Below are 27,992 nucleotides of genomic sequence, written 5' to 3' on the forward strand. Positions count from 1 at the left end.
TTCAGTGCATATAAAAAATAAATTCTGTAGGGGGAGTTTTTCTTTTTGTTTGTTACTATGTTATGCATTTCCATGTTTTTTATGGTAAAGTACCATTGGAAAAAATGAACTTGGTCCTTTTGTACAAATATGCTGCCTGCACAGCTGAAAAACAAAATCCATGCAAACATGACTTCCCCTAGTGCCTATGCTGTGTCCTATGCATTTCGTTTATACTATGAGCTTATATCATTGAGATCATTGGTCACTTACTCATACGCACTATACTCATACGTGAACTCAACAATTATGGTTCCCACTTGTTGGATACATTTGTACTGGTTTATTCTGGTGCAAATATAAAAGAGGCATTTATTGCACATAAATGCAATAATGTACAGTAGTACCTCTGGTTAAGTACTTAATTCGTTCCGGAGGTCCGTTCTTAACCTGAAACTGTTCTTAACCTGAAGCACCACTTTAGCTAATGAGGCCTCCTGCTGCCGCCGCGCTGCCGGAGCACGATTTCTGTTGTCATCCTGAAGCGAAGTTCTTAACCTAAGGTACTATTTCTGGGTTAGCGGAGTCTGTAACCTGAAGTGTATGTAACCTGAAGTGTATGCAACCTGAGGTACCACTGTAAATAATTCACTAAGCAAAAAGTCAGAACTTTTACATTCAGGATCTATGATTATCTGTTTGTTCTCATGGCACTTTTCACTCATGGCACTTGTCACTTCCTAGCTGTCATTTTCTCTTTCTGTGTCTGAAAAAAGCGTTACTTAAATTCTTTCATCTGCAGAGGAGGACATGTGTATTTCACGCCTTGATGTTCCTTGTGCATTAAAATTAGATGCCTCTGTCACTCTATTCATAAAATCTTTCCTTGATTGATGGCTACAGGTGGTACTAAGTGCAATGATATTGTTCTCAGAGATGTCTTGATGTCAGTTAAAGATGGAAATGTTAACTGTTAAAAGAGTTGCTGTTATTTTCAAAAACGACTTGATCACTAAGAGCAGTTAAGTTTGAAATTGCTCCAGTATTGTGTCTCATTTTACATATTTTGTGCCTCAGCTGTTATGGGGCCCTCACAACAATAACACGACACCACCTTTTATTGATGTTCATATTTTCATGCACTCTCCCCATCCTTGAAATATGAGAGCTTTCAGGGATATTTCAAAGTAAGTACTTTGAATTAAGGAGGACTGGAAACGTTATGTAATATTTGCTAGTGATGTCACAAACGTTTGTAATTGCATGGGTTAGAATATAAATGTGTCAAATAAAACAAGCAAGCAATACAAGCAACATGCCTAGGACTGGAGCATAAGTTGGGAACCTGTAATGTTTTATGAACATTATGAACAACTAGTATCTGATATCTATGCTGCAATCTGAGTCACACTGATTTAGAAAGGAATGTCACTGATATCACCATGTCAGAGCATGAACACAGGCAAACATTTTCCAAGTGGAAAAATTCTTTGTTGTGGGTGGGGAAACACTTGTTATGGCAGTTATACACCATGTGTCATCCTGCTAAGTGGTTAGGGACATTTAACTACTCTCTTGTTGTTTCCCCCAGATTCCTGTTGAGGCGTGGCAAGATCTTAGTCTTCAATTTATTTATTTTTGCAGGACAATACAGTCAACTGGTCTGCCATACGGTTGCAGGTTGCATACCATGGTAACCTATTATTTTGGCAAACAGTCATCTGTTTTAATTGGGCATGTAACCAAATAAACATGCTTGGGATTAGGATGTAAAAGAGCTTTGCCCCTCACTGTACAATTATATCACCAACTCTAATGTGCAATTTACTGCTACGGTCTCTTTCCTTAATAAGGATATATGTGCTCAGGAGATACAGACTTTAAAAATGACCTATGTAAACCTGCCAATCACACACGCACACACACAAAATTGATTGAAATTGTCAGAGAAATCAGTGTGTATATTACTAGGGTTATTGTTCCTGCATCTATTATATCCTTGGCACAAGGCTAAGAATGTGATGTTCATCTGTTTCCATTCCTTAATTCTCAGCCAAATGGTCTTTCTTAGGTGCTTTTTATTTTTAAAGTGTTATCTTCTATTTCTCTTACCTTGATGAGGATGCAGGCTCAGTGATCTGCCTTTGCATGCGTGCATGCCTGATTAGATGTTCCTTCAGAGCATTCTGGACCTCTGCTGGAATATCAGGTGAAGTGTGGCTAATTTTCATTGCCGCCTCAAGGATTTTCGTGGAGGGCTTCCCGTTTTCTTTAATCATTTCTTTTTTCTCATTAGCTTCCAAAAACTCAGTGGGAGCGCTGGAGGTGCTCTGAGGGATGCTTGTCGCGTTCGCTGTCATCGGCTTGCTCCTCCAGCATGGCCAGCACAACTTCCAGAAGACAAAAAGTGAGACTAGCAGCAAGGCAAGCCCACAGAAGCTGACGACGACTGCAAGCAAGCTGACAGAGATGTCTGCAAAGAACAAGAAGACAAGGTGATATCATCCAGATAGCTTTAATTTGTTTGCTTACAAGAATCATCAAAGATGTAATGGATATAATTGGTAGACTAATTTTGCAGTCCAAACCTTCTGCTAATTTACTCAGAAGTAAGTCCGACATAAACTTGCATGGATTGTGACCTTCTGACAGTGAAGGCTCTAGCTTTTAGGATGGAGGTCTGTCAATATCACCCCCATGAGCTCCCACTTGATCCCTCCCCCAGGGTCAGCAGCAACAGAAGGTGGGGGGGGGGCAGTTATTCCTTCTCTTGATGCTCCTTGTTCTCACCAGCTACCACCCCATGGTGGGTGGAGCCAAAAGTGGGTGTGGACATCCATGCAAGTTGAGGATGTGTGACTTAGCTAAGCCTGGCAGGACAACTTACTTTATGGTCTTAATCCTTTCATGCATTAAATAGAGTTAAGCATGTTGGTTATATGAGGCTGATTTATCTCATAGCTACGTCATCCAAATGGATCTATCCCACAGTTACACCACCCAGCTTGGAGCATCAGCATCTGGCACACACCAGGACACAACAGTTCATGCCTCTATGTAATGCGGGATGAATAATGACACAATTAATGGCACAAACAGTGTTTCTAACAAAAGAGTTGATCATATTTCATAATCAGTAGAGAGCACATTAAGAGCAAGACAAGGGCTAGAGAAAACAAATGGAAGCAGAAGCAGAAAGTTAAAGAGAAAACATGATGCACAAACTTCTCTCGGAGGGGATTCTTGCATCCCAAATGGACTTCTGTTGCTTACACCGATGCACACAGGCAAGCATTATTTACACCAGAAGTGTGGGAACCTATCTCAGCTGGAGGGTCTTCTGGGTAAGATTTTGAGTGCCACATGCCAGTGATAGGCAGGGCCAGAGGCAAAATTGGGCAGAGCCCACAAATGTAAATTTCACCTTTGTAAGGTAGGCTAGTTTCTCCCCTCCCCCCCATCCTTGATCCAGGCAAGCAAGAGGAACTATTGAGTGCAGGTTCTAACTATCAGGTTCTAACCATGGGGGAAAAACATAGGGTGTAAAGCAAGGCAAGTGAAGGTGTGGCCAAGAGAGGATTCCAAGGGCCAGATAAGAGAGTCTCCAAGGGCCAAATTTGGATCCTAGGCCTGAGGTTCTTCATCCCTGATTTACATCAGTACGTTACACAGGCGTTCCCACTGCTTCTCCCCCTTCTGAGGTTGTAGAGGAATTAAATTTCCAGTTGAAGCATCAGGACCAGGACCTTTATTTGTTTGTTTGTTTAGGTAATAATGATGATGAAGATGATGATGATGATGATGATGATGATGCCAAACCACAAAGGTTCTCTGGGTGGCTTACAACACAAACAGCAAATTCTAACAAGCACAACAAGGAAGTATAATACAAGGTAACCAAAACAAAAATGGCAACAGATCAAAATGCATTACTTTTTTAAAATACCAAAAATGCCTAGAGAACAAAAACAGCCCTGAAACAATTTGAATCAGCAAGCAGAGGTGAAAAAGCTATTGCGCTAAATGTATGTTTGAATCACAACATAACTTGGAAGGGAAAATGAAAAGGTGTTTTCCTGGCAGCAAAAGAGCATTAAGAACACAAGAAGAGCCTGCAGGATCCGGCCAGTGGTTCACCTAGTGCAGTATCTTGCTCTCACAGTGACCACCCACAAGCAGGCCCTGGGCACAACAGCACTCTCCTGCCCTGTGGTTTCCAGCAACTGGTATTACTTTTTTCAACTCTGTAGGGACAGCAGATCCACCAAGGATAGCCTTAAAGGTAAAGGTAAAGGGGCCCCTGGCCATTAGGTCCAGTCGTGACCAACTCTGGGGTTGTGGCGCTCATCTCGCTTTACTGGCCGAGGGAGCCGGCGTACAGCTTCCAGGTCATGTGGCCAGCATGACTAAGCTGCTTCTGGCTTACCAGAGCAGCACACAGAAACGCCGTTTACCTTCCCGCCGGAGTGGTACCTATTTATCTACTTGCACTTTGACATGCTTTCGAACTGCTAGGTTGGCAGAGCTGGGACTGAGCAATGGGACCTCACCCCGTTGCGGAGATTCAAACCGCCAACCTTCTGATCAGCAAGCCCTAGGCTATGTGGTTTAACCCACAGCGCCACCCACGTCCCTAGGATAGCCTTACTCTTCCTTAATTTATCCACTCCTCTTTCAAAGCCATCCAAGGTGGTGGACATCACTGCCTCTTTTGTGAGTGAATTTCATAGTTTAACTATGCACTGTATGGAGCAGTATTTCTTTTTGTCTGCCCTGAATCTCCCTACATTTAACTTCAGTGGATGACCCCTGGTTCTAGCGTTATGACAGAGGCCACTTTCTTGATTGTTGTCGTCATCCATCTGTCTCAAGAGACAATGGAGTACACCTTTGAGGATGAAGTCAAACCACTGTGTTAGCAGCACTGAAATGACCTCCCTGGAGCACAAGCCCAGGCAGTGTGTATGGAGGTCCTGGGCTCCCTAGACAACAAGACCCCCCTCTCGGCCTCACTGATGTGACCTCAATGCCATGCATAATTTGAGGTAGGCACCAGGTGGGCGCCTCTGCAGAGGGCATTCCACCCGGGGTGAGGGCACTGTTGAGAAGGCACTTTCCTTCATTGCCACCCACTTTGCATGAGGACATTCATGGAAAGTTCTCAGATGATGACCTCAGATATTAAGAAGGTACAATGCCTGAGTTGGAGGATAAGCCCTTACAATATATTACAACTGCCCATATAACAGAGGTAATAGGTTAATATAAAAACAAACAAATAATGTATTTGAAACTTGCTTTGAATGGGCTACTCAGTTCAGACCTGAGTAGTCAGCCAAGGCTTCCTCAGGAATTCCTTTAGATTCTTCACCCTCTCTTTTGCTTCATTTCTTCTTGTTTCTTTTTTCTGTGTCATGTCTCATCTTGGTTCAGTCTAACCCCACTTAATGCCTTCCAGAAGCTGTTGGACTACAACACTCATCATCTTTAACCATTGGAATTGCTGGCTGGGATGGATGGGAGTTGTAGCCCAAAACAAATGGTTGGTGAAGCCTGTAAGCTTGTGAATTAGGCCATGTTTTGTTTTGTACGTTGTTATAGGTGGATGATGAAGAAGAAAAGAATAAGAATAAACAAATATTAAATTATCTAGGTAGATCTGGTTGGCCAATGTGAGAAAAGGATGCTGGACTTAGGTGGGCCATTGGCAAGATCCAGCAGGGCTCTATTTATGTTCTTTTGCTCTTAGGTAAAGCTAGAGAGAAGAAGAGAAACCACATCATACTGATACAGAGCTAAGTGGGCTGGAAGATGGTCTGTGTTGATCATCATTGACCATCATATTCCTATATGGAATATAACTGGTTGTTAACCAGAGACTGTACCATGCTTCCTCACATTTATGGAGACCATATCATCCATGCGTGCTCATCATATGATGGATGCAATATCACGATGATGACCTGCCTTTCTGTATGGGGAACCTCAGAAAGAGCTTTCATCTCTCTTCATGCCACTTCAGACGCAAGATTGTCACTGTTTTCCTGTCCGACAAAATTTGTTTGTTATGTTTTGAATCAGAAAAACAATAATTGTCAAACTGGGTCAAGTTGACCTTTCCTGTTCCACCGCTCCCAATGCACCACAAAACGCATTTGAAAAGCACCGCTTGCAATTCATTATTCTGTTGTAAGGAACTGGTGGGCTACTGTGCCATGGTTTTGTAACATGGACTCAAGCTGTGCATGGATGGCATGTTGTTTTTGTTTTTGTTGAGAAAAAGATGCAGGCCAATTTCGGAATATCCCAACAGTTGCTCTCAGCTAAATAGGGTAGCCAACAGTTCCCTTTTCAACTTCTGTACAATGGCACAGTGCTTGGAAAAAACATCCCACACAACCATTATCTTTTTCAAGGGCAGCCACTTTTGCTTATGTCAAATGAGGACTTCAGTTCCTTTAAAAACATTCTGGACACTGTGCACTTCAGAGGCAACACAGATGGCGCTGTGGGTTAAACCACAGAGCCTAGGACGGCGGTTCGAATCCCCGCGATGGGGTAAGCTCTCATTGCTCAGACCCTGCTCCTGCCAACCTAGCAGTTCAAAAGCACGTCAAAGTGCAAGTAGATAAATAGGTACTGCTCCAGCGGGAAGGTAAACGGCGTTTCCGTGCGCTCCTCTGGTTCGCCAGAAGCGGCTTAGTCATGCTGGCCACATGACCTGGAAGCTGTACGCCGGCTCCCTCGGCCAATAAAGCGAGATGAGCGCCGCAATCCCAGAGTCGGCCACAACTGGATCTAATGGTCAGGGGTCCCTTTACCTTTACCTTTACCTTTATTTTGAATCATACCTCCCCATAACTTATCTGCATTACCATTTTGAACCATCTTCATGAAAAACTGTTGGTTGTGCTACTATCAAGCAGATCGTACTTGCAAGGCATCATACCAAGATAAAATCAACCCCATGTTCAGGGGTTCTTTTGGGCAAAATCCACTCTCTCTCTCTCCAGGTGAACCCACCTCCCTGCCAGTGCTCAGAAGATCATGTAAAGACTGCTGTGCACTGAGCCAGACCATTGATCCACATAGTTCAGTACTGTCTGTAATCTCTAGCAGTGGCTGCCCAGGATTTCAGTTGGGGGTCTCTCCTGGCATTGGGTGAGTGTAGCTTTCTAGTATATTTAGAGTTCCTGTTGGATTTACTGGAATTTATTGGTGCTCAGTTTTCCTGACAGGTAAGTGAGCTCTCCACATTGTAAAGGAACTATGTAATCATCAAGACAAGAAAAGTGCAAATGTACTCTGGCTTCTAGGACAAGAAATGTACTTTGGTGTTAAGGGTAACTCCTGACTAAGCACTGTAATTACTGCCGTTCAGCACCAATTATGGTACTCAGAGGCTGTGAGGACATCTATGGTTGTCTCACTGTTTTGGATTTTTAAGAACTTTTAGATGCTGATGCCTATTCAAGGTTTTAGAAATGGTATTCCTTATCTTGTGTCAACTTGGAGAGGCAGCTTTTAATTAACCGGATTTGACTTTTAATGCCATTCAGTGTAAACACCATTGACAACTGTCATCTGATAAGCTCTGTATTGAAGTGGGGGGAAATGTGTGTATGTAAATACATACAAATTCTTCCTTGAGGATAATTAGAAGTCAATTTGTCGCTGAAATACGCACTCATGCTGTGGGTTTAAAAAAATATTCCCACCGGATAAAATTGATTGGCAATGTGTAGCGACTGGACTTATACCTAAACAGGTATAATAGTATAACAGATGCTGGTATACAGAAGAGAAGAATGCATGTCTATAAAAACCAGGGAAGGGTCATGCTAAAAAGAATTCAATTATTTATTTTATTGCATTGCATTTATAATCCACCTTTCTTCCATAATGGAACCCAAGGTGGTGTATAAGTGGTTCCAAGGAACCACTCCATATCCATGAAGGCACTGACCAGACCCAGACCTCCTAAACATAGCAAGGTGGTAGCCTTGTGTGCCTTCAGACTATTCTTATTATTTGTGCCAATATAAGCTAAGCACCCAGAAACTCCATAATTGCAACCTCCCATTGAAAATCCTTCCAGATCTATCCAGGCTTCCTCCATCCAAGTATCCAAGTTGGTGGCCTTCACTCTGGTCCTGGCTTCTGCTTGGATTCCTGATGTTTCTGAACCTGATTGCTCTTTGGTCCTAGATACCAGTTCCCAATTTCCAGTTTTTTCCCCCAGGCCACTGTGCAAAGCCAAGCCCTGACATTCCTTCAGTTGGGATCCCAGAACATTAATAAATACAAATCATGTCTGTTAGCTTCATTGGATCTACTCTGAGTAGGCCTAGCATGGAATAGAACTTGTGGTGATGACTGCATCATGTACCTTTATGGCTGTCACCTGGTGTGGGGCTTCCCATTTCATACAGCCCTCAATGTCATTGGGCTTTGTGGACACTGCCAGACAACTCTAAAAGTATGGGGTAGTACAGAAAGAAAGAGCTATGCAATCCTTAACCTCCATATTTTAACTGTTTTATATCTGTATTATTTACCGTGCTCTAGCTTACAGAGTTTAATTTTAACCTATGTATAGTTTACATGTTCTCTATCGCTGTATATGCCTGTATTTCTGGACATTCATTCATTCATTCATTCATCCTGCAGTGCTGTGAACTCCGCCCTCTTTTGTCTCTGCCTCCTCCCACATTGGATCTAGCCCCGCCTGCCATCAGTTCTGGCTCCATCCACCCTTGGCTGTGGCCCCCAATTGACTTTTCCTGTGGGCCCTTCATTTAAGTGTTTTCTCACTCATGGGCATCTTCAGGGGTGGGGGGCAAAGTAACACACTGAAAGGAGGGCAGCCGCCTTATTTCTCACAAACAGGAGAGGAGAGAAGAACAGCACTTGTACATCTTGTCTCATACCTTGGGTTCTACAAATACTGGAAATTCACTCTCTTTTTAAAAAAAGAAAGCTGAGAATCTGGGTGTTGTGGTTCATCCAGGAAAGAAGCAATAACAGCTGCCCCAGGATCCCTAACAAAGGATCCCCAGCAACGTTGTATGAGAATAAAATATACCCTTATATAGGGTTGTTTAAAGAGTTACAAGCAAGTCTTCATTGCCCTTACCTAGCCCCAATACAAATCCAGATGACTAATCTACAGGTATACAGACAGGCAACAACCTAGCACAAAAGAAGAGCTTGTTTACTTTCCCACCTAGTGGTATCTATCATTCTATCATGCTTAGCAAGTATCCCCCCCCCCACTGATCTTCACAAGTGGAAGGCTGAAGTGGAGAGTGCCACTACAGAAGGATCTTCTGCAGCCAAACTCAATATTCTAACCACTGCACCATCTGCCCTAACCATGATGGCCACAAAATGTTGCATCACTATTTTACATGGTTGCATAAGAGGCACTGTCTCATCAATACAGAGCTGAAATACAGGCACACAAATCCCCAACAAAATGATGCTTGCTGGTGGTAATTTTTATGGTATAGCCAGAATATTCTTTATGTGCTTATTAGGATATAGATCCTTCACTGCTGTTCCTCAAGTGGCACTGCCCTGCATTTTCCTTCGTAGATTCATGACATGCAACAATACACTTCTTATACAACAGGTTCTGGGTACATACAATGCCAATACAAAGCCCATCACCTGCAAAGGGACATAGGAAGCAGCCTTATACAAAGTCAGACTATTTGTGCATCTATATTCTACTGCTCTGACTTCACAACAGCTCTCCGGGGTGTCAGGCAGAGGTCTCTCACATGATCTGCTGCCTGATCCTTTTTAAAAAAGCAAAGCAATAATCTGGATATGCTGGGTACCGAACCTGGGACTTTTCGCACACAAGGCATGTGCCTCTACCACTGAGCTATGATCCCTTTGCTTGTGAACTAGGGTGGTATCTTGGCTGATCAGCGCTGGGAAAACAAAATTCTGGACTAGATGGCTAATCCACACATAAGCTTTATGTTTGCATGATTATTATTTTTTGAAACCGACTGAAATTTTCTTTAGGAAATCCACAGGAACAGAAGTCATTCCCTGTCCCTCCTCCCTGTCTCTGTCTCTCATGAAAATCTCTCTCTTCCTGCAGCAACAGGTACTTTCAAGCTCTTCTCCTTCCTGCCACCTGTTGCCCTGCTCTCCAGCTTGACAGAAACTGTGTGCCAATTTGAGCAATGATAAGAATGTCAAGAGGGCCACAGGGCAGGGAGATCAATCACATAATCATTCATATATTTGCGTGCACATGCTTGAGATATATCTATACATCCTCCAGCAGAGTTTTTTAACCAAAAGTTAAGCTCATCCGCCCCATCCCCAACAACTAGAGAATAACTATCTCTCTCCTGCCCTTCAATTATTATCAGATTTTTTTTAAATAGAAAGGAAAATGTTGAAACAGACGAAGGTGGCATTATCTTTTAAAATCTCTGGTGAATCTCATTAGAGTTCATTAGCAAGGGATGGATGGAAGGAAACAGGAGAGAACATTTTGGGTAGATAAGAAATGCCTTCAGCTCCTCCTTGCATTTCTGCTACCTCGGCCAAGATATATGACATTTGTTTTGAAGATGGAACAATTCTGAACCAAAGCAGAGCAAGGCAGGAGGCCTAAGTCCTGGATCAGAGTCCCAAGGTCCAGCCATTCAACAAGTGAAGCAAGTAGGAGGACTGCCCTGCTTCCAGGACATTCCTTCCCTCACATTCCCTCTTATGGGGTCACCATCTCCTCTTCTTCCCTTTCTGGAGGCTCTGCACCCTTAAGGAGCTGTGTGCCAAACTGAAAGTCAACACGCACAACTTTCTGCATTTCTATGCCCTGGGGGAAAGCTGCACCAGTTGCATTTCCGCCTGTCGTGCAGCTGTTGCAAGCACAAACAAGATCCCCGTGGAGGAAAAGATGCTAACTTTCCACTCTCATAGCGGAACAAGTCTTTCAGGCAGGTTTTTGCTCAGGGACCCTCTCTTTAAGGAAATTAATCACTGATTCACCGGATATCAGCTCCTGTGTTTTAATGTGCTTCACTAGGAGAACCGGATCTTTCTTTACTTTACCTTTCCAAAGGGCAAGGGGGGGGGGTCCCATTAAAAATAAGAGACATAGAAGGTCCTCCCCATACGCTAGCATGAGATTTCCCTTTTCCTTCCCGGAGGGAGAATGAAGCATACATATGAAGTACCTGTGGCTTCTGAATGGTTTTCCTTATTCCTTCCTTTACTTTTACCGAGTCAGCTGCAACTCGGCTCTTGAGAAGCACTTCCACGCCGTTTGCGCTCCCGGGGAATCGGGGTGCTAGAACGGCTGGAGCCTGAACCGCAGCGAGGCTGCACAACCCCCACCCCGGGGGGCACTTTCCGACGTGCATCTAGCTAGCTAGCCAGCCACAACAAAACACACGTTTCTGTTTGGTCTCGCACCAGCCCCTTGAGGACACGGAAATGTCCTGCCGAAATTTGGAAAGGACTCCCTTTCCTTTCTCTCTCGCTCTCCCCAGCCAGGGGAAGGAGGAAGGAAGCGGAAGGAAGAAAGTAGAAGGGTAAAAAAAAGAGAAAGTTCAACTTTCCAGACGCCCACTCAAACCCACTGCCGCGGCTGCCATTAGTGGAAGGAAGCGTATGTCCGCCCCCCCAACCATCAGCACCACCATCAGCACCCCACGCCTCTCGGTTCCAGTCCTCTCGCTGCTTCCTTGAGATGCGATGCAGAGGATCAACAGGAGAGACCGAGTCAGGGGAGGAAAACACAAGGGATGGGGAAGACCGAGGCGGGGAGAAGCGGCGGCCGAGGACGCGGCAAGCTGAGCGCGCCGAGGGATGCGCAAGGAGAGCGATAGGCTTGACTCTACCTGCGCTGCTTATACCTTGGTTGGTGGTCTCCAGCGGGAAGATGCCCGAACATTTCTCCAACTCCACTTGCCCTCCCAGGCACAACTCGGAGATGATCTGCAGAGCCTTGTGGCACAAGCTGCCCATCCCGTCTTCCTTGTGGAAACTCATGTTGACTCCCTTTTCTTTCTCTCTCTTTCGCGCGCTGGTGTTTATTATTTTTCTTTTCCGATGCGCCTCTCTTGCCTTTTCCTTCTTGAGCTAAGCCATGGCTTTCCTGGGCAAAGGATGCTTCATTCTCCACCTGCTTCCTCTTGGATGGTCATCAGCGGTATTATTGTTGCGAGGCATCCAAAAAGAGGAGAGAGAGAGAGAGAGAAGGAAGAGGGAAAGAAGGTACCAGCTCTCAAGGCATCAGCGCAAAGAGAAGGGAGGAGGGATCGCGGGAGAGACGCGTGTACGCTGGAGAGGAGAGAACAGTCTAAAGGACACGTTGCAAGTGAGCGAAGAGTCACCATCAGGAGAACAAGGATGGATAATTGGGGTGGTGGAGGGGAGGGGGGAGGTTTGTTATATATATATAAAGCAACAGAAGAAGCACACTGAGCAACGCCTTTTTGTGCCTTGTGAGGATCGGTAGGAATTTGGACCAATGGCAGCGCAGCGCGGGTGAATGGGAGAGGAGGTGCAGGCGAGGGTCGCCGAGCTCTGGGACTGGACGGTGGGGTCCGGGCGGGCAGGCGCCGCGAGGAGGCTTCTGCGCTCTCTCGCTTGTGTTTCGGGGATGGGGAGAGAGAGGGAGGAGCCGCAGAGGGCCGGGCCCTTGTGTGCAGGCAAGTCCCTTGATGTTCCATGCAAAGAGGAGCAGGGGAGTCTGCCCACCCTCTAGGTAGCACAGGCTCTCGGGAGCCTCGCTTCGCAACTTCGCAACTGAGGCCCAGCTCCATCTGGGGATTGCGCGCATGTGAAGAGACTAAGAGTGAGATGGTGCCTGTGTATTTAAGAACTCTGCACTAGGTGGAAATCCAACAGGTGCTGTTATCCCTTACCTTTCCCCCTTCTTTTTCCTGCTGTATCCCCTTCCTTCCTTCCTTCCTTCCTTCCTTCCTTCCTTCCTTCCTTCCCCCAACCGGAATACAACAATTTAAGGGATGTAAACCCCAATGTAATCTGACCTCACATCTTCAGAAAGGGTGGCAGGTGCATTATTGCTTTCATGTTGTCCTTGTTGTTTTGTAATATAAGAAAATAATGATAGTAAAACAAAACAATGTAGAGAGTTTCCCACCACCCTTCTGAGTAATACCCCTCCCCACCTTCTCACTATAAAGAAGGATCTGGCAACTTCTGTTTCAGTGTATCTGAAGAAATGTGCATGCACACGAAAGCTCATACCAAGAACTAACTTAGTTGGTCTTTAAGGTGCTACTGGAAGGAATTTTTTTATTCAAACATATAAGTTATGTAGCTGAATCACAGTTAGAACATTCGCTTGTGTGCATAGCTGTCAACGTTTCCCTTTTTAAAAAGGAAATTCCCTTATTCCGAATAGGATTCCTCGCAAGTAAAGGGACAGGTTGACAGCTATGCTTGTGTGTGCTTGAATTTTATAGGCATGTTGTCAGAAGAGCTTGAAAAGTTTCCATGTAGGACAGTTGTCCCCAGTTTGGTGCCCTTCTGGAGGTTTTTGCCTACACCTTCCATCAGTTTCAGCCAACGTTCAGGGATGATGGGAGTTGTAGTCCAACATCATGTGGAAGTCACCAGACCAATCAAACCATGTTGGGAGCACTGACATAGGATGCAGCTTGAAATTTTTCCAATCCTCTAACATATCACTGGAACTCAAAGGAAACCCATTGAAGCTGTTCCATTATTTGGGTTTGCCTGAACATGTGAATTCTCACAGTGTGGATGAGGGCAGGGACACTCACACAAACCCTATGTGCTGGTCCTGGAGGGAAGGTTACCGTTGGCGTAGTCAAAGTCCGGTCCTGGGTCACTGGGCTGGAAACAGTTCACAAGGAGCGAGGTGAGGTCCGAAGCAGGAAGCCGGGCAGGGACAGGAACACTGGGGGAAACAGGACTGGATGCTGGCCGAAACAGCTCATCTCCCGCAACCTGGGACCGGGCTGACTGGCCTTTATCTTCTCTGAGGCCAGGGGCGGTCCCGGCCCCCAGGAGACCCACCTCTCCTGGCCTTAAGGCGAGCACTCCTCCTGGGAGAAACCAGTTCCCTCCGCCTCTCTGCCCTGAGCCTCTGCAGTTCAGGAGAGGCTGAAGGGTTACTGGACCCAGGGGGAGACTCACCTGTAGGCACTGAGTCCTCAACCACCTCCGGAGCCAGAGTGGATTCACCTGGTGCCTGCTCCTGAGGATCCGACACAGGTGCAGGCGCTTCAGAATCAAGGCCCTGCCCCAGTTCAGCCGGCCCTGGAGGCGGGGACTCCTGTGCAGGCTGGGATTCCTCCGGTTCAGCCTCTGAATCGGTTTCCCAGGCCATCACACCCCACCCCAAGATCCTGATATGCATTGACACCTCCCCTCCCCTGAAGTCTTTGACCTTCCCTGTGTTGCAGGAAGCTTCTACTTACATGCATTTGAATATTCATCGCTACAACCATTACTTGCTCAACACAGAAGGCAGGGACTGAGTGCATCAGGTACAGAGTTTGCATGCTCAGGCAGACTCCTTAGCATGCATCTAGTAGAAAGGACTTCTTCAGACCGTATGACATTAACTCAGGCTATTGAGTATAACATAACAAAACAAAAAAAAAACAATTGGACAACATCACAGAGGATGGGTCCCTCAGCCATGAGGGCTGCATAGAATCTCAGTGGCAGTGTGGATCTGAGTCTTGGATACTGGGGATAAATCATAATGCAAGGTCATGATCTGCATGTCTGGCATGTGACTAATCACAGGCATCTATTTTTTTAAAAATATATATGATATTTATTAAAGTTTCAAAGAAAAGATTACATAAGTAAAAAGAGAAAAAGAGAAAAGAAAGAAGAAGAAAAAAATAAAAATACAAAATACAGAAAAAAGATAATAAACATTTAAAAAACAACAACACATCAATCTTTCCGTACCTTACATTTCATTTCCTTACTTCCCTGACCTCCTCACACCTCCCTTTTTTGTATTCCAGTTCTATTAATTAATTCAGCAATTCCTTTCCCTCTTTGTTTTTATCTTAATCCTTTAACTTAATAAATTATAACTTTAAATTTTCATCTGTTAACAATCCATTTTTACATACACCTTAGAATCACAGGCATCTATTTGGAGGCCATTGGGAAATAAACGATGGACTAGGGGGATCTTGGGTAGTCCAGCATGGCAATTCTTGTGTTTTTGCTAGTCAAGCAGCACTTTCATAGAGCAACCCCCAAGCTTTTGAATACTAGGGTTCCACCCTGGGCTATATGAAGTCTTAAGTGTCTTTTGACCACAGGCAAGCTCTTCACATGAAAAGACAGTGGAAAGGACAGAGGACATGACTTTGAAGTTCTTTCCTCTTGGTATCTGACATTCAGAGGCATATTGAACATGGACTTTTCGTGTCACCACCATGCCTAAAAGCCACAGCTAGTGGGGGCTGCAACAAAATGTCATGGAGTTCTCTAAGTCAGAGTTCCATCCAAGCCTTTTCCTGGAAACTCCATCCCACCTTCTGGTTTTCCTCCATTAGGATTATTTTTTAAGGGATTTTTTTTGTAACTTCTACAGAAGGTGGGGTTCCTTCAAGCCTTTTTTTTGCTACATAAGGATCCACTCTCAGAGACTAAGTGTGCTGTTCATATATAGGATAGACATAGTCTCTGTAAATCCCTTTTAGCCTCTGCAAATTCCCTTTTAAGGACATCTAAGAACTAAACCACACCTCTCTTTGCCCTGCCACTTTCTGCTGGGGAAACCTACTCTTTAGTGCTCTTTAGTGCACTAAAGAACACTCTTTAGTGTTCTGATTTAGTGCTAAAGAGTGGGTTTTCTGGGGGGAAGTGGCAGGGTAAAGGAGAAACACCTTGGACCCATGCTTTCTAGGCATGGGGCAAGTGGAAGTGTGGACAAACCATTGGCTAGTGTCCATCACTATCTCTTGGTGCAGAAACTTCAGCGTTACATATAGTTGTATTTTCTTCTTTTTGTCTTGAATCTCTTACTCATCAGTTTCATTGATTGACCCCAAGTTTTGAAATTATGAGAGAGGATTTTGTTAAAAATCCAAATCCCTTTTGTTCCCTCTCTCCATCTAAGGCACAGCTTAATAAAACTCTTCTTAAATCTGATGTGGAATTTTATACTTTAATGGGAAATCATTTTTCTTCTCGTTTTCTTTGGGCAGCTATTTTACTGTTCATAAACTATTCCAATCTTGAAGGTTGAGGGCAGGCAGCAATCTAAAGTGAAAAGTACATCTTTTGAGACATAACTAGTCAGGTGCCATCCCTTCACCTATTCTGAATGTCAGAGCTCATCCACCTAAACTATTTGCAACATGTTCTGAATCTATTTTTCTCCACCACTGATGTATCATAGGATCTTTAAAAAACAACAAGGTAGGTTAAAATTTGGTGCAAGTATTCTCTCTCTCTCTCTCCAAGAACAACTTTTGCTTCATATGTGGAATTAAAGGTTTAGCTAATTGTGTTGTAATGGTCCTTCAGTCTAATGCAGAGTTGGCTACTATTTCATCCCACACTGAATGAAATGTCAAGACTCCTAATCGTTTTGAATGAACCTGAACTGTGTCCACTGCTGTTAATTCCACAGACCATCCCTGTGTTTAAAATGACACAGAGCAGTGTAGAACAATTCACCGAGTGAATCATGAAACAGCCCTAGGGGATTCTTACACATAATGGCACACCACTGAGATCAACTGTCAATTTCTTTTACTGACTAGTAATTTTGCATCCATGCTGAAGAGAGGATGGTTTAAGTGTTGGGGTGGAAGTGTCCTAAAATTGCTGAGAAACCTGAAAGTCTTCTTGAAGCTTTGGATCGCATGCTACTAAAAATAGAGCAGAGAGGTTGCACATAAGGAGCCTTATGGTGAATCAGTTCATCGGATTGCCTGCTTTCCAGGCACAAGACACCTTAGGGACCAAGTTACCTGAGAGAGATCCTTCTCCCAGACACACCTGCCAGATCACTGAGATCTGCTGATTGCCCTACAGCCAGCAGATGTCTTTCTGGAAACAGCAAGAAAGAGGGCCTGTGGTGGTAACCATGCTCTGGAAAGCAAGCAAGCAAGCAAGCACTGGGTTGGTGCATGCTGCAAACATTCCTTCTCACCATGCCCTTTGCTGGCTGTGGATGATACGCTTTTGAAGACTTTTAAGAATTCTCACTGATTCCTTGATTGGACTTGATTCTGAATTGTAGTTGTATATTTTTGTACTGTATGTTATGTATGATACTGCTGTACATTGGCTTGAAATGTTAGCATAACAGGTGGTATATAAATATCTTAATAAATAAATATGCAATGGTCTCCCTCTCTTTTCCCATGTGTGTCCTGCTGTCTGAGATCACTTAACTGGAGATGTCAGGGAGTAAACCTGGACTTAATTATTATTATTTTTTGCGTGTGAATTAGATGTTTTAGGTGATGGCTTGGATTAGATTCGGAAGGGAAGCTGTTTTATACTGAGTCAGATCATTGGTCCATCTAGCTCAGTAGTTGCTTTGATTAGCAGCATCTCTCCTGGGTTTTAGGGAGGTGTCTTTCTTAACCTTGCCTGAAGACGTACAGCATGCCAAGTAAGTGCTCTGTCTCAGAGATATGGCCTTTCCCCAAGGGATTCCTCAGCTCCTCTGCAATCCCATTGTTTCGTGAAATGCTACATTTTCCATTTCCTAGAAAATGACATCCATATTCTATTCTCCACCATCACCAACTTCTTCAGAATGCTCTGCTTCTGCAAGCTATTGGAACCATTTGCTAAGTGGTAGACCCCTCGTAGAATAAGTTATGTCAGGCATAGGCGACGTGGTGCCCTCCATATGCTTTAGACTATAGCTCCCATCAGTCTCAATCAGTGATAGTTGATGGGTATCACATTGGAGGGTATCACATTGGCTTTTCCCGAGTCGAGTCAAAGAAGTGTGTGGTTTAACTTTCAGCTAAATGTAAAAGTGCACCAATTCCATCGTTATACTGTACACTGCTTCATTGGATTTTGTTAATTATGTTGCATCCAGATTCCACCTTTCCTCCAAGCAGCACCAGGTGGTGTAGACTGACACTTCCCTCCCCATTTTATCCTCACAACAACCCTGTGACATAGGTTAGGATGAAATGTGGTTTGTTCAAGCTCAGACAGTGAACTTCATAACCGAGGGTGGATTTGAATCCTAGCCCAACACTCTAATTGCTACGCTAGACCAGGCTTCCTCAACCTCGGCCCTCCAAATGTTTTTGGCTGACAACTCCCATGATCCCTAGCTAGTAGGACCAGTGGTCAAGGATGATGGGAATTGTAGTCTCAAAACATCTGGAGGGCCGAGGTTGAGGAAGCCTGCACTAGACTTTTGGGGAACTCAGGGGCCCCTCAATGGGTAGGTCAGCCAATGGAGGACAGAATTCCTGGAAAGAAAGTTTCCCTACCCCTACTAACCTTTCCTTGCAATGTGTGGTCACAGATGGGTGGTAATAGGTGGATTCTAGACCACACAATCACTTCACAGCTGGTGGTGATGAATCCTGACAGTTCTGTAGGTGGGGAAATGGGACATCAGTAGGTCACTGGAGAATCACCTCACATCTTTTGGATGCTTAAATTATTGTAAAGAGTATTGAACAAGATGGGCATTGGTCTGTTCTAGTGAAGCATCTCTTCTTTTCTTAAGCAAGACTGGATAGGGCAGGGATGGGGAGTCAGTGGCCCACCCCCAGGCCTTGTTAGACTTCTCATCAGCCCCAGACAGTATGGTGAGTGTCAAGGATAATGGAAGTTGTGGTCCAATAATATCCAGAAAGCCACTGTTTCACCATCCCTGGCATACAGATTAATTGTGCCTAGACCATAAGTGATATTTATAGCACAATATTTATAATTGGATTTACACCCCTGCTTGTAATAACAACAATCCCCAAGGAAAATAATTAAACTAAAATACAGTTGAGAAAATTAATAAGATGAATTTGACCAATCACAACAATTAAAAATAATAGGTGGTAATCAACTAAGTTTTACACAGAGTAGATTCATGAAAATTAATGTGTCTACTCTGCATAAAACATAGGTTAGAAGGCACACAAGAAGCCCCAATCTTTCGTCTTTCATTAGAAGGTACCCCTGGTCATTTGGTCACCCCCTTTCTGCATCTTTTCTAGGTCTGTACTATCCTTTTGGACAGCACAACAGCACTGTCCCCATTAGAACTGACATTCAGAGAATTACTGCACGTGGCAGTAGTGTATGTCCTTACGTTCTCAGTGGCTGAGCATCTTAGTGGTTGCAGATAGGGCTGGGATTGTCCCACCTGATACTCTAGTAAGCCACTGTCACTCATTGTGGACAATATTGAACCAATATTTGACAGTGCACAAGGCATCTTCCTTTGTTTTCTTCCTTGTCTCTCCTCTACAATGTCTCCTGTTTCTAGCTTTAAACTGGAAGCCGGAGAATGATATCTAATTGTTGTACTTGTCTAGCAATTTTAGCAGCACAGCATTATTGAGGATAATAGGAGTAGCATACCTAAAATAAGATCTCATCCACCTATCCTCAATGAAGTTAGTAACCAAGCAGCAGGCTCACATGGCCCCAAATTAAAATCCAGAAATCACCTCTAATTTTACAAATGACATATGGGCAAAATGACCAAATTAGACAAAATTAAAGGTGTTTTTGTGTGTGTGTGTGTGTGGAAGCACATGTTGCTACTGTGATGTGATCAGAAGGTAATGTGAAGTCTCCGCTATTTGCCAGGAAGTAAATCAAGACCAAAAAAATAAGAGCAAATGTTAATCTAGATTAATGCTTAGAATGGGGTGCGGTTAAGGGGCAGCAAGGACTGCCTTTCTGGCTAGCTGCTCTCCTCTTCCTCGTCTCACAAAGCCTTCTGGGAATATTGCAGCATCATCACCAGATAGCTTCCGGGGCAAAAACAGTAGCTGCCAGCCTGTGTTCCAGTCCACCATGAGGCAAGACAGGGCCATGGACAGCTGCAAGTGGAAAACTGAAGCCTGATGTGTCCCTTTAGTCCGTCTAATCCAGGCATGGCCAAACTTGGCCCTCCAACTGTTTTGGGACTACAACTCCCATCATCCCTAGCTAACAGGACCAGTGGTCAGGGATGATAGGAATTGTAGTCCCAAAACAGCTAGAGGGCCAAGTTTGGCCATGCCTGGTAATCCTACTAAAACTCCAATCCCTTTGCTTGAAAAGTGTGAATCCTTCAAGGACCAGGCTTTGCCTCTCAAAGGCAAATCTTGTCTTCTGTTCTGTTGACCTGACATGGTCCCTATGACATTGGGTAGGCACGGTGAAGCAGAAAGTACTTGATTTACCAGGTGGCACAGGCTTGGGGGGAAGTTGTCCATAAGCTTCCTAGCTCAGTTTCCACAGGCTTCTGGTCCAGCAGCCATGCTCTTGGTTGGCTCATCATCAATGGCAGCTAATGGTTGGTGGCCACCAACGAGAGCTCTTTTACCATTTCTGATGGTAAGCCCTCCACTTCATCCCCCAAATCACTAAACATTTGAAGTTTGATGGGCGGCATGCAAATGATAAAATGACTATCATTATTATTATTCCCACCCATTTGCATGCTATAAATGGGGCGGTGAAGGGAGCACCGCTTTGGCTCAGCCCAAATATCGATGCCAAAGTTTTCAGCCTTCCCACAAAGGCGTCCTGCTCTGCACCAAGAAGAGGCACAGCTGGGGGGGGGGGAGGCAAGATGAGGATCTCATGAAAAAAGCTCTGAAGTTGCTCCAGCAAGGACCAAGGTGAAACTGAGCCCTTATGTAGCAGCAGCTGCAGGTGGAACCTGTCTGTTTGCACCACCCATGCTGCAAGCTTCTGCTTGATGAAGAGGGTCCAACTTTCTTCGTTAATCTCCTGCTGCAATGGAGCAGGGGAGCCTCAGGTGCTCCTGGACTGTTCTCTTTCCAGGGGAATCCTCTGAGTCTGAAGATGTTACTGCCACATCCTTGAATGGGGCGGGGCACTGATCCCACAGGTTCATTGGTTAGCAGTGTTTCTGGGGCTTGCCCTTTGGCCTCTTGCCTCCTTTACCTGTTGAAGAGAAATCTGATGCCTGGTCTCTGACATTATGCCCAGCTAGGGACTGGGGGTGTGTATCACATGGAAAGTCATTTGTTAGCTTTCTCTCCTGGAATATTGATGTGTGACCTACTGCGTGGCTTGTATTGGAATGAGCAAGGCTTCCAATTCCTTCTTTTTTTCTTTCTAATCAGGCTTCCAATGCAAATTTATCTAGTTTGCAATATGTGAATGTATTCAGAGGCAAGCTCTCTTACCCCTGAAAATGGTTTTCAATTTGTAATTTGCACTCAGAAATGCTAGCAGGTTATTTTGCTTGTGTTCCTCAGAGTAGGCATTCAAAAAGAAAGTTGCTATGATGATGAACAGTTGGCAGAGATTGTAGATTACTGAAATTGACAAACTCCCCCCCCCTTTTTTTATATGGGCATAGAATTCACAGTGTCTGACTCAAGTAATTAACTTGCCTGGGAATTTCCAAGTTCTAAAAACTCACATAAACCCCCAAGGGTAGGGCTTTCATCATGTAAATGTGACCTTCACAAATGCAGATCGTGAATATTTCCAAGTCTGGCCATATATAAACACTCATACACCTAGCCTTGCCTCAGGAATTAAGGAGCCCATTGAAAAAGATTGCTAAACAAGCATTCGTTTAATTTTTTTTGCCTTCCCGCAGATATAGCCAACCTACCCCAGTTGATCATGCATGGGGAATTACAAACCAGTGTATATGAAAATCCAAGTACAGTGGTACCTCGGGTTAAGTACTTAATTCGTTCCGGAGGTCCATACTTAACCTGAAACTGTTCTTAACCTGAAGCACCACTTTAGCTAATGGGGCCTCCTGCTGCTGCTGTGCTGCTGGAGCACGATTTCTGTTCTCATCCTGAAGCAAAGTTCTTAACCTGAGGCACTATTTCTGGGTTAGCGGAGTCTGTAACCTGAAGCGTATGTAACCTGAGGTACCACTGTATTGGGTGTTACCCTATATTGCAGACAGCATAGAAAGACTGAACAATAGTGACTTACAATAATCCTGCAATGCAGCCCACAATCCTTTCATTCTTGCTCTCATACCACCTCACTCACAGTTCAGATCCCATGGAGCGGAATTCTCTCTCTGTACCTACTAGGTACCTGACCTATACATTTACCTGCCAGGATCTGATTCTGCTGCTAAATGGGGACAGAGACTTGGGAGGAGAGAATGTGTTGGCTTTATTCATTTATTTAGATGGGCTTGGGTGCTGCCCTTTGCACAACAGAAATCAAATAAGAGAAAAGGAGTATATAAAATAACACAATCCTTATAAACAACACTGCAATAACTTACAACAAACCACTAAATAGCAATTAATGGCAGCGGCAGCAACAACAACTCACGAGTCTAATCTTATTTCTGTGATTGTAATTTGCTTTGCACCGCTTCTAACATTGTGTTTTAATTGTTGTAACACGTCTTGCAACCTTAGCAAATCATCACCATCATCATTGTCTTGCAGGGGTGCTTTCCAGGGGTGGCCGAGTGGTTGAAGGCCCCTAATTTTCAACGAGAGGGCTGGGCCCCCTCAGCATTTTGTGGCCTGTGGCCGCAGCAACGCTTGCAGGGCCTACCTGCAGCCACAGCAGGCCCCGTCAGGCCTTCCCACAGCTGTGACAGCCCTGTTGGACCTCCTCCTCCTGCATGACGTCACACACACATACCCCCCCCCCTCCATGTTGGGTGGAACCCGGCGCCTGTGTTTCTGTTAGCTGTGTGGCTCCATGCCGTCTGAACTATTTTGCACATATGAACTGTAGGGGTTGGAAGTGAATTAGAGCTGATCCCCAGAATCAGGGCTACCTGCAGGTTTAAAAAAAAATCTAGAAGGCAAAAAGGAATTAAACACAACAACAAGAACAACCATTTTCATTTTTGTTTGCAATGGCAGGATAGTAACAGTGCCAAAATAATTTAGGTTTGAAATTTAAATTGATTCTCCCTCCACCTCCCCCCCCCCAGCCCAGGGCCCCTTTGCTGAGCAGTGAGAGGTTCAGTCAGCTAGTTAGCATTTGGACTCCTTATCTTGCACTCCTGAGAGGTTTTCTTGCCTTGAGTAGCAGGAGTGAAGGGAGGTGGAGAGGATGGTGTAAATTGCTTCAGGCACATCCAGCACAAGTCGTTTTTAGGTGTTCCTTCACATAGAATGCAACACGCTATGCACGTTGCCTCTTTCCTTCTTCTTCACTTTGCCTTCCCTGCCCCCTCCCTCTGTTGCTTCATTTATTATCATTATAATTTCATTTTATTAGTCACTCGACACATAAGGAGTGTCCCAGAGACATATACAATCTTAAAAGCGCAGAGCAAGGCAAACAGTCAGAAAAGAATACATTACGATAAAGGCTGTACTATAAAAGCCATACGTAAAACAGACCCAATAAAGCAGCGGCAAAGACTCTGGCAGCAGAAACGTGCTATCAACAGAGAGCAAAATCATCCTAATGCGTCAAATGCCTGGGAGAAGGCATCAGTTGTTACCTGGCACCAAAAGGATGTTACTGATGGCACCAGGTGGACCTCACTGGGGAACAGCATTCGACAAACAGAAAGTCACAACTGAAAAGTTGCAGTCCTCTGAACCTGCCTCAGATGGGGCTCCTGGAGGAAAGTCTCAGGTGAAGAGTGAAGGGAGATTTGTATTACGAGAGGTGCTCTGAAATATATTGTTTCATAGTGGAAACACTTGTGATTCGACATGCTTTCACATTATAAACAAACAAAGAAAAATACCTTGTTGGTGCAATCCTTCCCTAGAATGTGAGGAAGAAAGCCTGGGCTTCAAAAATTCAACGAAAAGGAAGGTGGGAATGAAAGAGAGCGAAACATCCTTGGTTGTGGAACCCCCTTCACAGAGAAGTTTGTTTGGTACCAGCCTTCAGTGGAAGTTGGTCCTTAAGAGCGAAGGAGCTCTGCCCATCAACCTCAATCTGCCCTCACCCATCCTCCCCACCTGCCCACCTTCCTACTTGCCTTGGAGGTGGCTCTGACACTCAACTTCCTCCTCCTTGGTCTCATTGTTCCCCTTGTAGACCTTGGCATGGAGGAGGAGGGGTACAAAGCTAGCATTAGTTGGCTCTGCCTGTCATTGGCAGGGTCAACTGCCAGTCCCAATAGGCACAAGCCACCACTGCCAACCATTATGTCTTTTTGATGGTACCTAGTGAAGACTTAAAAATAAATGGTCAAGGATTCCAGCATCTTTTATAACTGGGCAGTTGTCTTTGTAATGACTTGCTGGGTTTTGTGGATTCATGGATTTTACTGGTTCTTGGCTGATGCGCTGGTGGTTTGCTTTGATTCTATACGATGCTTTGTTGCATTGTTGCAATGCATTTTATTGTAAAAAAAGGTAAAGGACCCCTGGATGGTTAAGTCCAGTCAAAGGCGACTATGGGGTGTGGTGCTCATATCGTTTTACTGGCTGAGGGAGCCGACATTTGTCCACAGACAGCTTTCCGGGTCATGTAGCCAGCATGACTAAACCACTTCTGGCTCAACGGGACACCATGATGAAAGCCGGAGCGCATGGAAACGCCGTTTACCTTCCCACCGCAGCGGTACCTATTTATCTACTTGCACTGGCATGTTTTGAACTGCTATGGTTGGCAGAAGCTGGGACAGGACAACAGGAGCTCACTCGGTCGTGGGGATTCAAACCGCCGACCTTCCTATCGGCAAGCCCAAGAGGCTATACTGAACTGAAAGTTGACTTACACATGAATACATACATTTTACTTGACAGCGTTTAATGTATTGTTGTGCATGCAGGTTGGGACAAATTTGTGTCTGCCCCCTTTAAATAAAATAAAATAATAAAATAAAATAAAATAAAATAATAAAATAAAATAAAATAAAATAAAATAAAATAAAATAAAATAAAATAAAATAAAAAGCATAGCATAGCACAAGGGTGGGATATTGTGATGCTGCAAGGCTCCACACAGCCATCCAGTGAGGAATGGGAGTGGACGTGCTTCTTTTAACTTGGCTGTACCTCTTCCCATCATGGCATCCTTCAACAGAGACAATGCCTCACCCTCTTCAGCTGCTTTATAAGAGTGTGTGGTTAGCTGGTTTCCTTTGGAGGGTGAGGTAAGTATAAATTTTGGGGTTCTAACTGATTGGCTTTTTCACCCCTGCCCTCCTGTAAAAAGTTTTCCATGGGTTAATTTTAATTTCCTCGCATCAAGTTAATTTGGTTGGCTAGGCTGCCTGAATTAATCACTGCAGTTGACTACCAAATTGTTGATTCACAGATTAAAAATAAATCATGAACTGCTTAAGTGTGGGAAGTGTAGGTGCAGTATCCATCATTTTGTCCTTTATAAATGATTGTTTATTTATTTGCAGGATGGCTTACCTTCCACTATTTCATTAAAATACCAGAGCTGCTGACAACAGTTACATATACAACAGAAGCACATAAAAAACTGAAACCTACAGATCACTGGTAAGCTATTAAAGAAAGATCTTTCAGGCTTAACATGGGCATCTGTGAGGACAGGAGGCTGGATCAAATGGACCACTGGCCTGATCCAACTGGCTCTTCTTATGTCCTTAATGATTAACCATGGCCCTTCCTCATGTGTGCTCTGCTTAAAACAAAACATAAAAAATAAATCCCTAGCGTTTACTCTAATTTTGGTTGTGAATCTTTCAGTCGCAGAACTGGAACGTTTGTGCATTCTTTTATATTTGTGCAGCACTGTAACCTACCTTGAGCTCTCGAAGTAAGGGAGGGTAAGGTAAATGTAAAGAACCCCTTGATGGTTAAGTCCAGTCAAAAGCGACTATGGGGTTGCGGCACTCATATTGTTTTACTGGCTGAGGGAGCCGGCGTTTGTCCACAGACAGCTCTCCGGGCCATGTGGCCAGCATGACTAAACTGCTTCTGGCGCAATGGAACACTGTGACGGAAACCAGAGCGCACGGAAATGCCGTTTACCTCCCCGCTGCAGTGGTACCTATTTATCTACTTGCACCGGCGTGCTTTCGAGCTGCTAGGTTGGCAGGAGCTGGGACAGAGCAATGGGAGCTCACCCCGTCGTGGGGATTTGAACCTTCTGATCAGCAAGCCTAAGGGGCTCAGTGGTTTAGACCACAAGTACACAACGAGGTAAATGAATAAGCTGCAGGAAACAGTATTTCTGCTGCATCAGTTGGATAAAACCATTACATTACCCAATCAAGCCTTTTGGTTTCTGTATGAGAGATATAGAGACAAATTGGAAGCAGAAGGATTAAAACTGCATATATATTTAAAAATCATTTCTTTTTTGCCTTGACATTTACTCTTGATAAATGAACTGCACTTCAACATTTATGGAGCAGCAGGAGACCATTATACAGCTACATTGTTCTAGTCCATTGACATTATTTTGTAATTATCTCTCCTAGCACCAAGTCAGGCACCCTGCATAAGGTAGCAGGTAGATATAGCTTGCTCCCATCGAGCAACCCTTTTGTATTTTCGATGGGAGTTAGGTCTGCCTATTTCAGGCTAGGTGGATTTTTCATTTCCCATTTATTGCACAGTCATAGGAGCTCAGGAAGCTCCTATGACTGTGCAACTTCCATCTAGTTCAGCATTGCCAACGCTGACTGGCAGGGACTGTCCGGGGTACATGGCCTTTCCTAGTCTTCCCTGGACAGGCCGGGGATTGAGTCCCTGCCAGTCAGTGCTGACTCAATATAAGGCAACTTCCTATGTTCCTATGATTGTGCAGTAAATGGGATTCACTTGGTTGGTCCAGTAGAGCAGATTCCGCAGGACTATGACTGAAGGATGCCATTCAAAGCAAACAAATCTCCAGCCATATATTGATATAAATATAAATAATTTCTTGTCCTTCAGGAAAATTGCAGTGTGCTCTGTATAAGGAACCAGAGTTGGATCTGTGCTTTCAGGACATGTTTGTACCTATTTTTGCTAGCATTGCTACCCAAGTAAAAAATTCTAAGTTGATTAAGTTTTAGTTGATTAATCTATGGCATGTATAATCATATAAATAAGAACAACTTTTCTAAAGTAAGAGGTGTGCTTTGGTTTTGGCTTATGCATGCATGCATGGATATCGGGAAAAAAATACAGTCTTTCTTCCTTTATGGGAGAAAGTGAGGAAGGCCTATTTGAAGGTGGGACTTCCCATTAAGAGACTGTTGTTAGCCGCCCTGAGCCCGGCTTAGCTGGGGAGGGCGGGATATAAATAAAATTTATTATTATTATTATTATTTTTAAAATCATCATCATCATCATCAGAAATCTGCTGTCTGGTTCATCAGGTAAGCCATTTTAATCAATAAGAACTTTAAAATGGATAAATCTAATTTATTACATGTTACATTCCTTATGTTCACCAAGCATTCTCTGGGGAATGCATGCTTTTATGAATGAGGGAAATAAATAATTGATGTAGAATGATTAATGGGCTTTCATTGAACTCCAGGAAAAAATCTTATACTTAGAAGACTAGGAGTCTTATGGAAGAACTTGAGTCTAATCACTATTTATTTCACTTATTCACAATATTTTAACCCACCCTTCAACATCCCGCTTGGACTACTGCAATGCGCTCTATGTGGGGCTACCTTTGAAGGTGGCTCGGAAACTACAACTAATTCAGAATGCGGCAGCTAGACTGGTGACTGGGGGCGGCCGCCGAGACCACATAACACCGGTCTTGAAAGACCTACATTGGCTCCCAGTACGTTTCCGAGCACAATTCAAAGTGCTGGTGTTGACTTTTAAAGCCCTAAACGGTCTCGGCCAAGTGTACCTGAAGGAGCGTCTCCACCCCCATCGTTCTGCCCGGACGCTGAGGTCCAGCGCCGAGGGCCTTCTGGCGGTTCCCTCATTGCGAGAAGC

At 44.3% G+C, this 27,992-nt stretch overlaps 1 protein-coding gene and 1 long non-coding RNA gene across 3 annotated transcripts in view; one reads left to right on the forward strand and one right to left on the reverse strand.

Annotated features, from left to right (window-relative positions):
- The window catches only part of SYT10 (synaptotagmin 10), a 40,034-nt gene extending 27,002 nt beyond the window's left edge, over window positions 1-13,032 (reverse strand). Inside the window, exons 1-2 of one of the 2 annotated variants that reach the window (XM_081212070.1) lie at window positions 11,853-13,032; window positions 2,092-2,452 (exon numbers count right to left, since the gene is read on the reverse strand). In XM_081212070.1, coding sequence (XP_081068196.1) covers window positions 2,092-2,452; window positions 11,853-12,003 — 512 coding nt within the window. In that variant the 5' untranslated portion in view covers window positions 12,004-13,032. The remainder of the gene's footprint in view (window positions 1-2,091; window positions 2,453-11,852) is intronic. The other variant, XM_081212071.1, reaches the window with a different exon arrangement.
- Window positions 13,033-13,319: 287 nt separating this feature from the next.
- On the forward strand, window positions 13,320-15,730 carry LOC308596819. Its single transcript, XR_014012717.1, has 3 exons — window positions 13,320-13,783; window positions 14,352-14,760; window positions 15,117-15,730. It is a non-coding gene; the product is annotated as an uncharacterized lncRNA (long non-coding RNA).
- Window positions 15,731-27,992: the final 12,262 nt, after the last annotated feature.

The sequence above is a fragment of the Podarcis bocagei genome (genome assembly GCF_964188305.1).
Source record: "Podarcis bocagei genome assembly, chromosome: 10".
Taxonomy (NCBI): domain Eukaryota; kingdom Metazoa; phylum Chordata; class Lepidosauria; order Squamata; family Lacertidae; genus Podarcis; species Podarcis bocagei.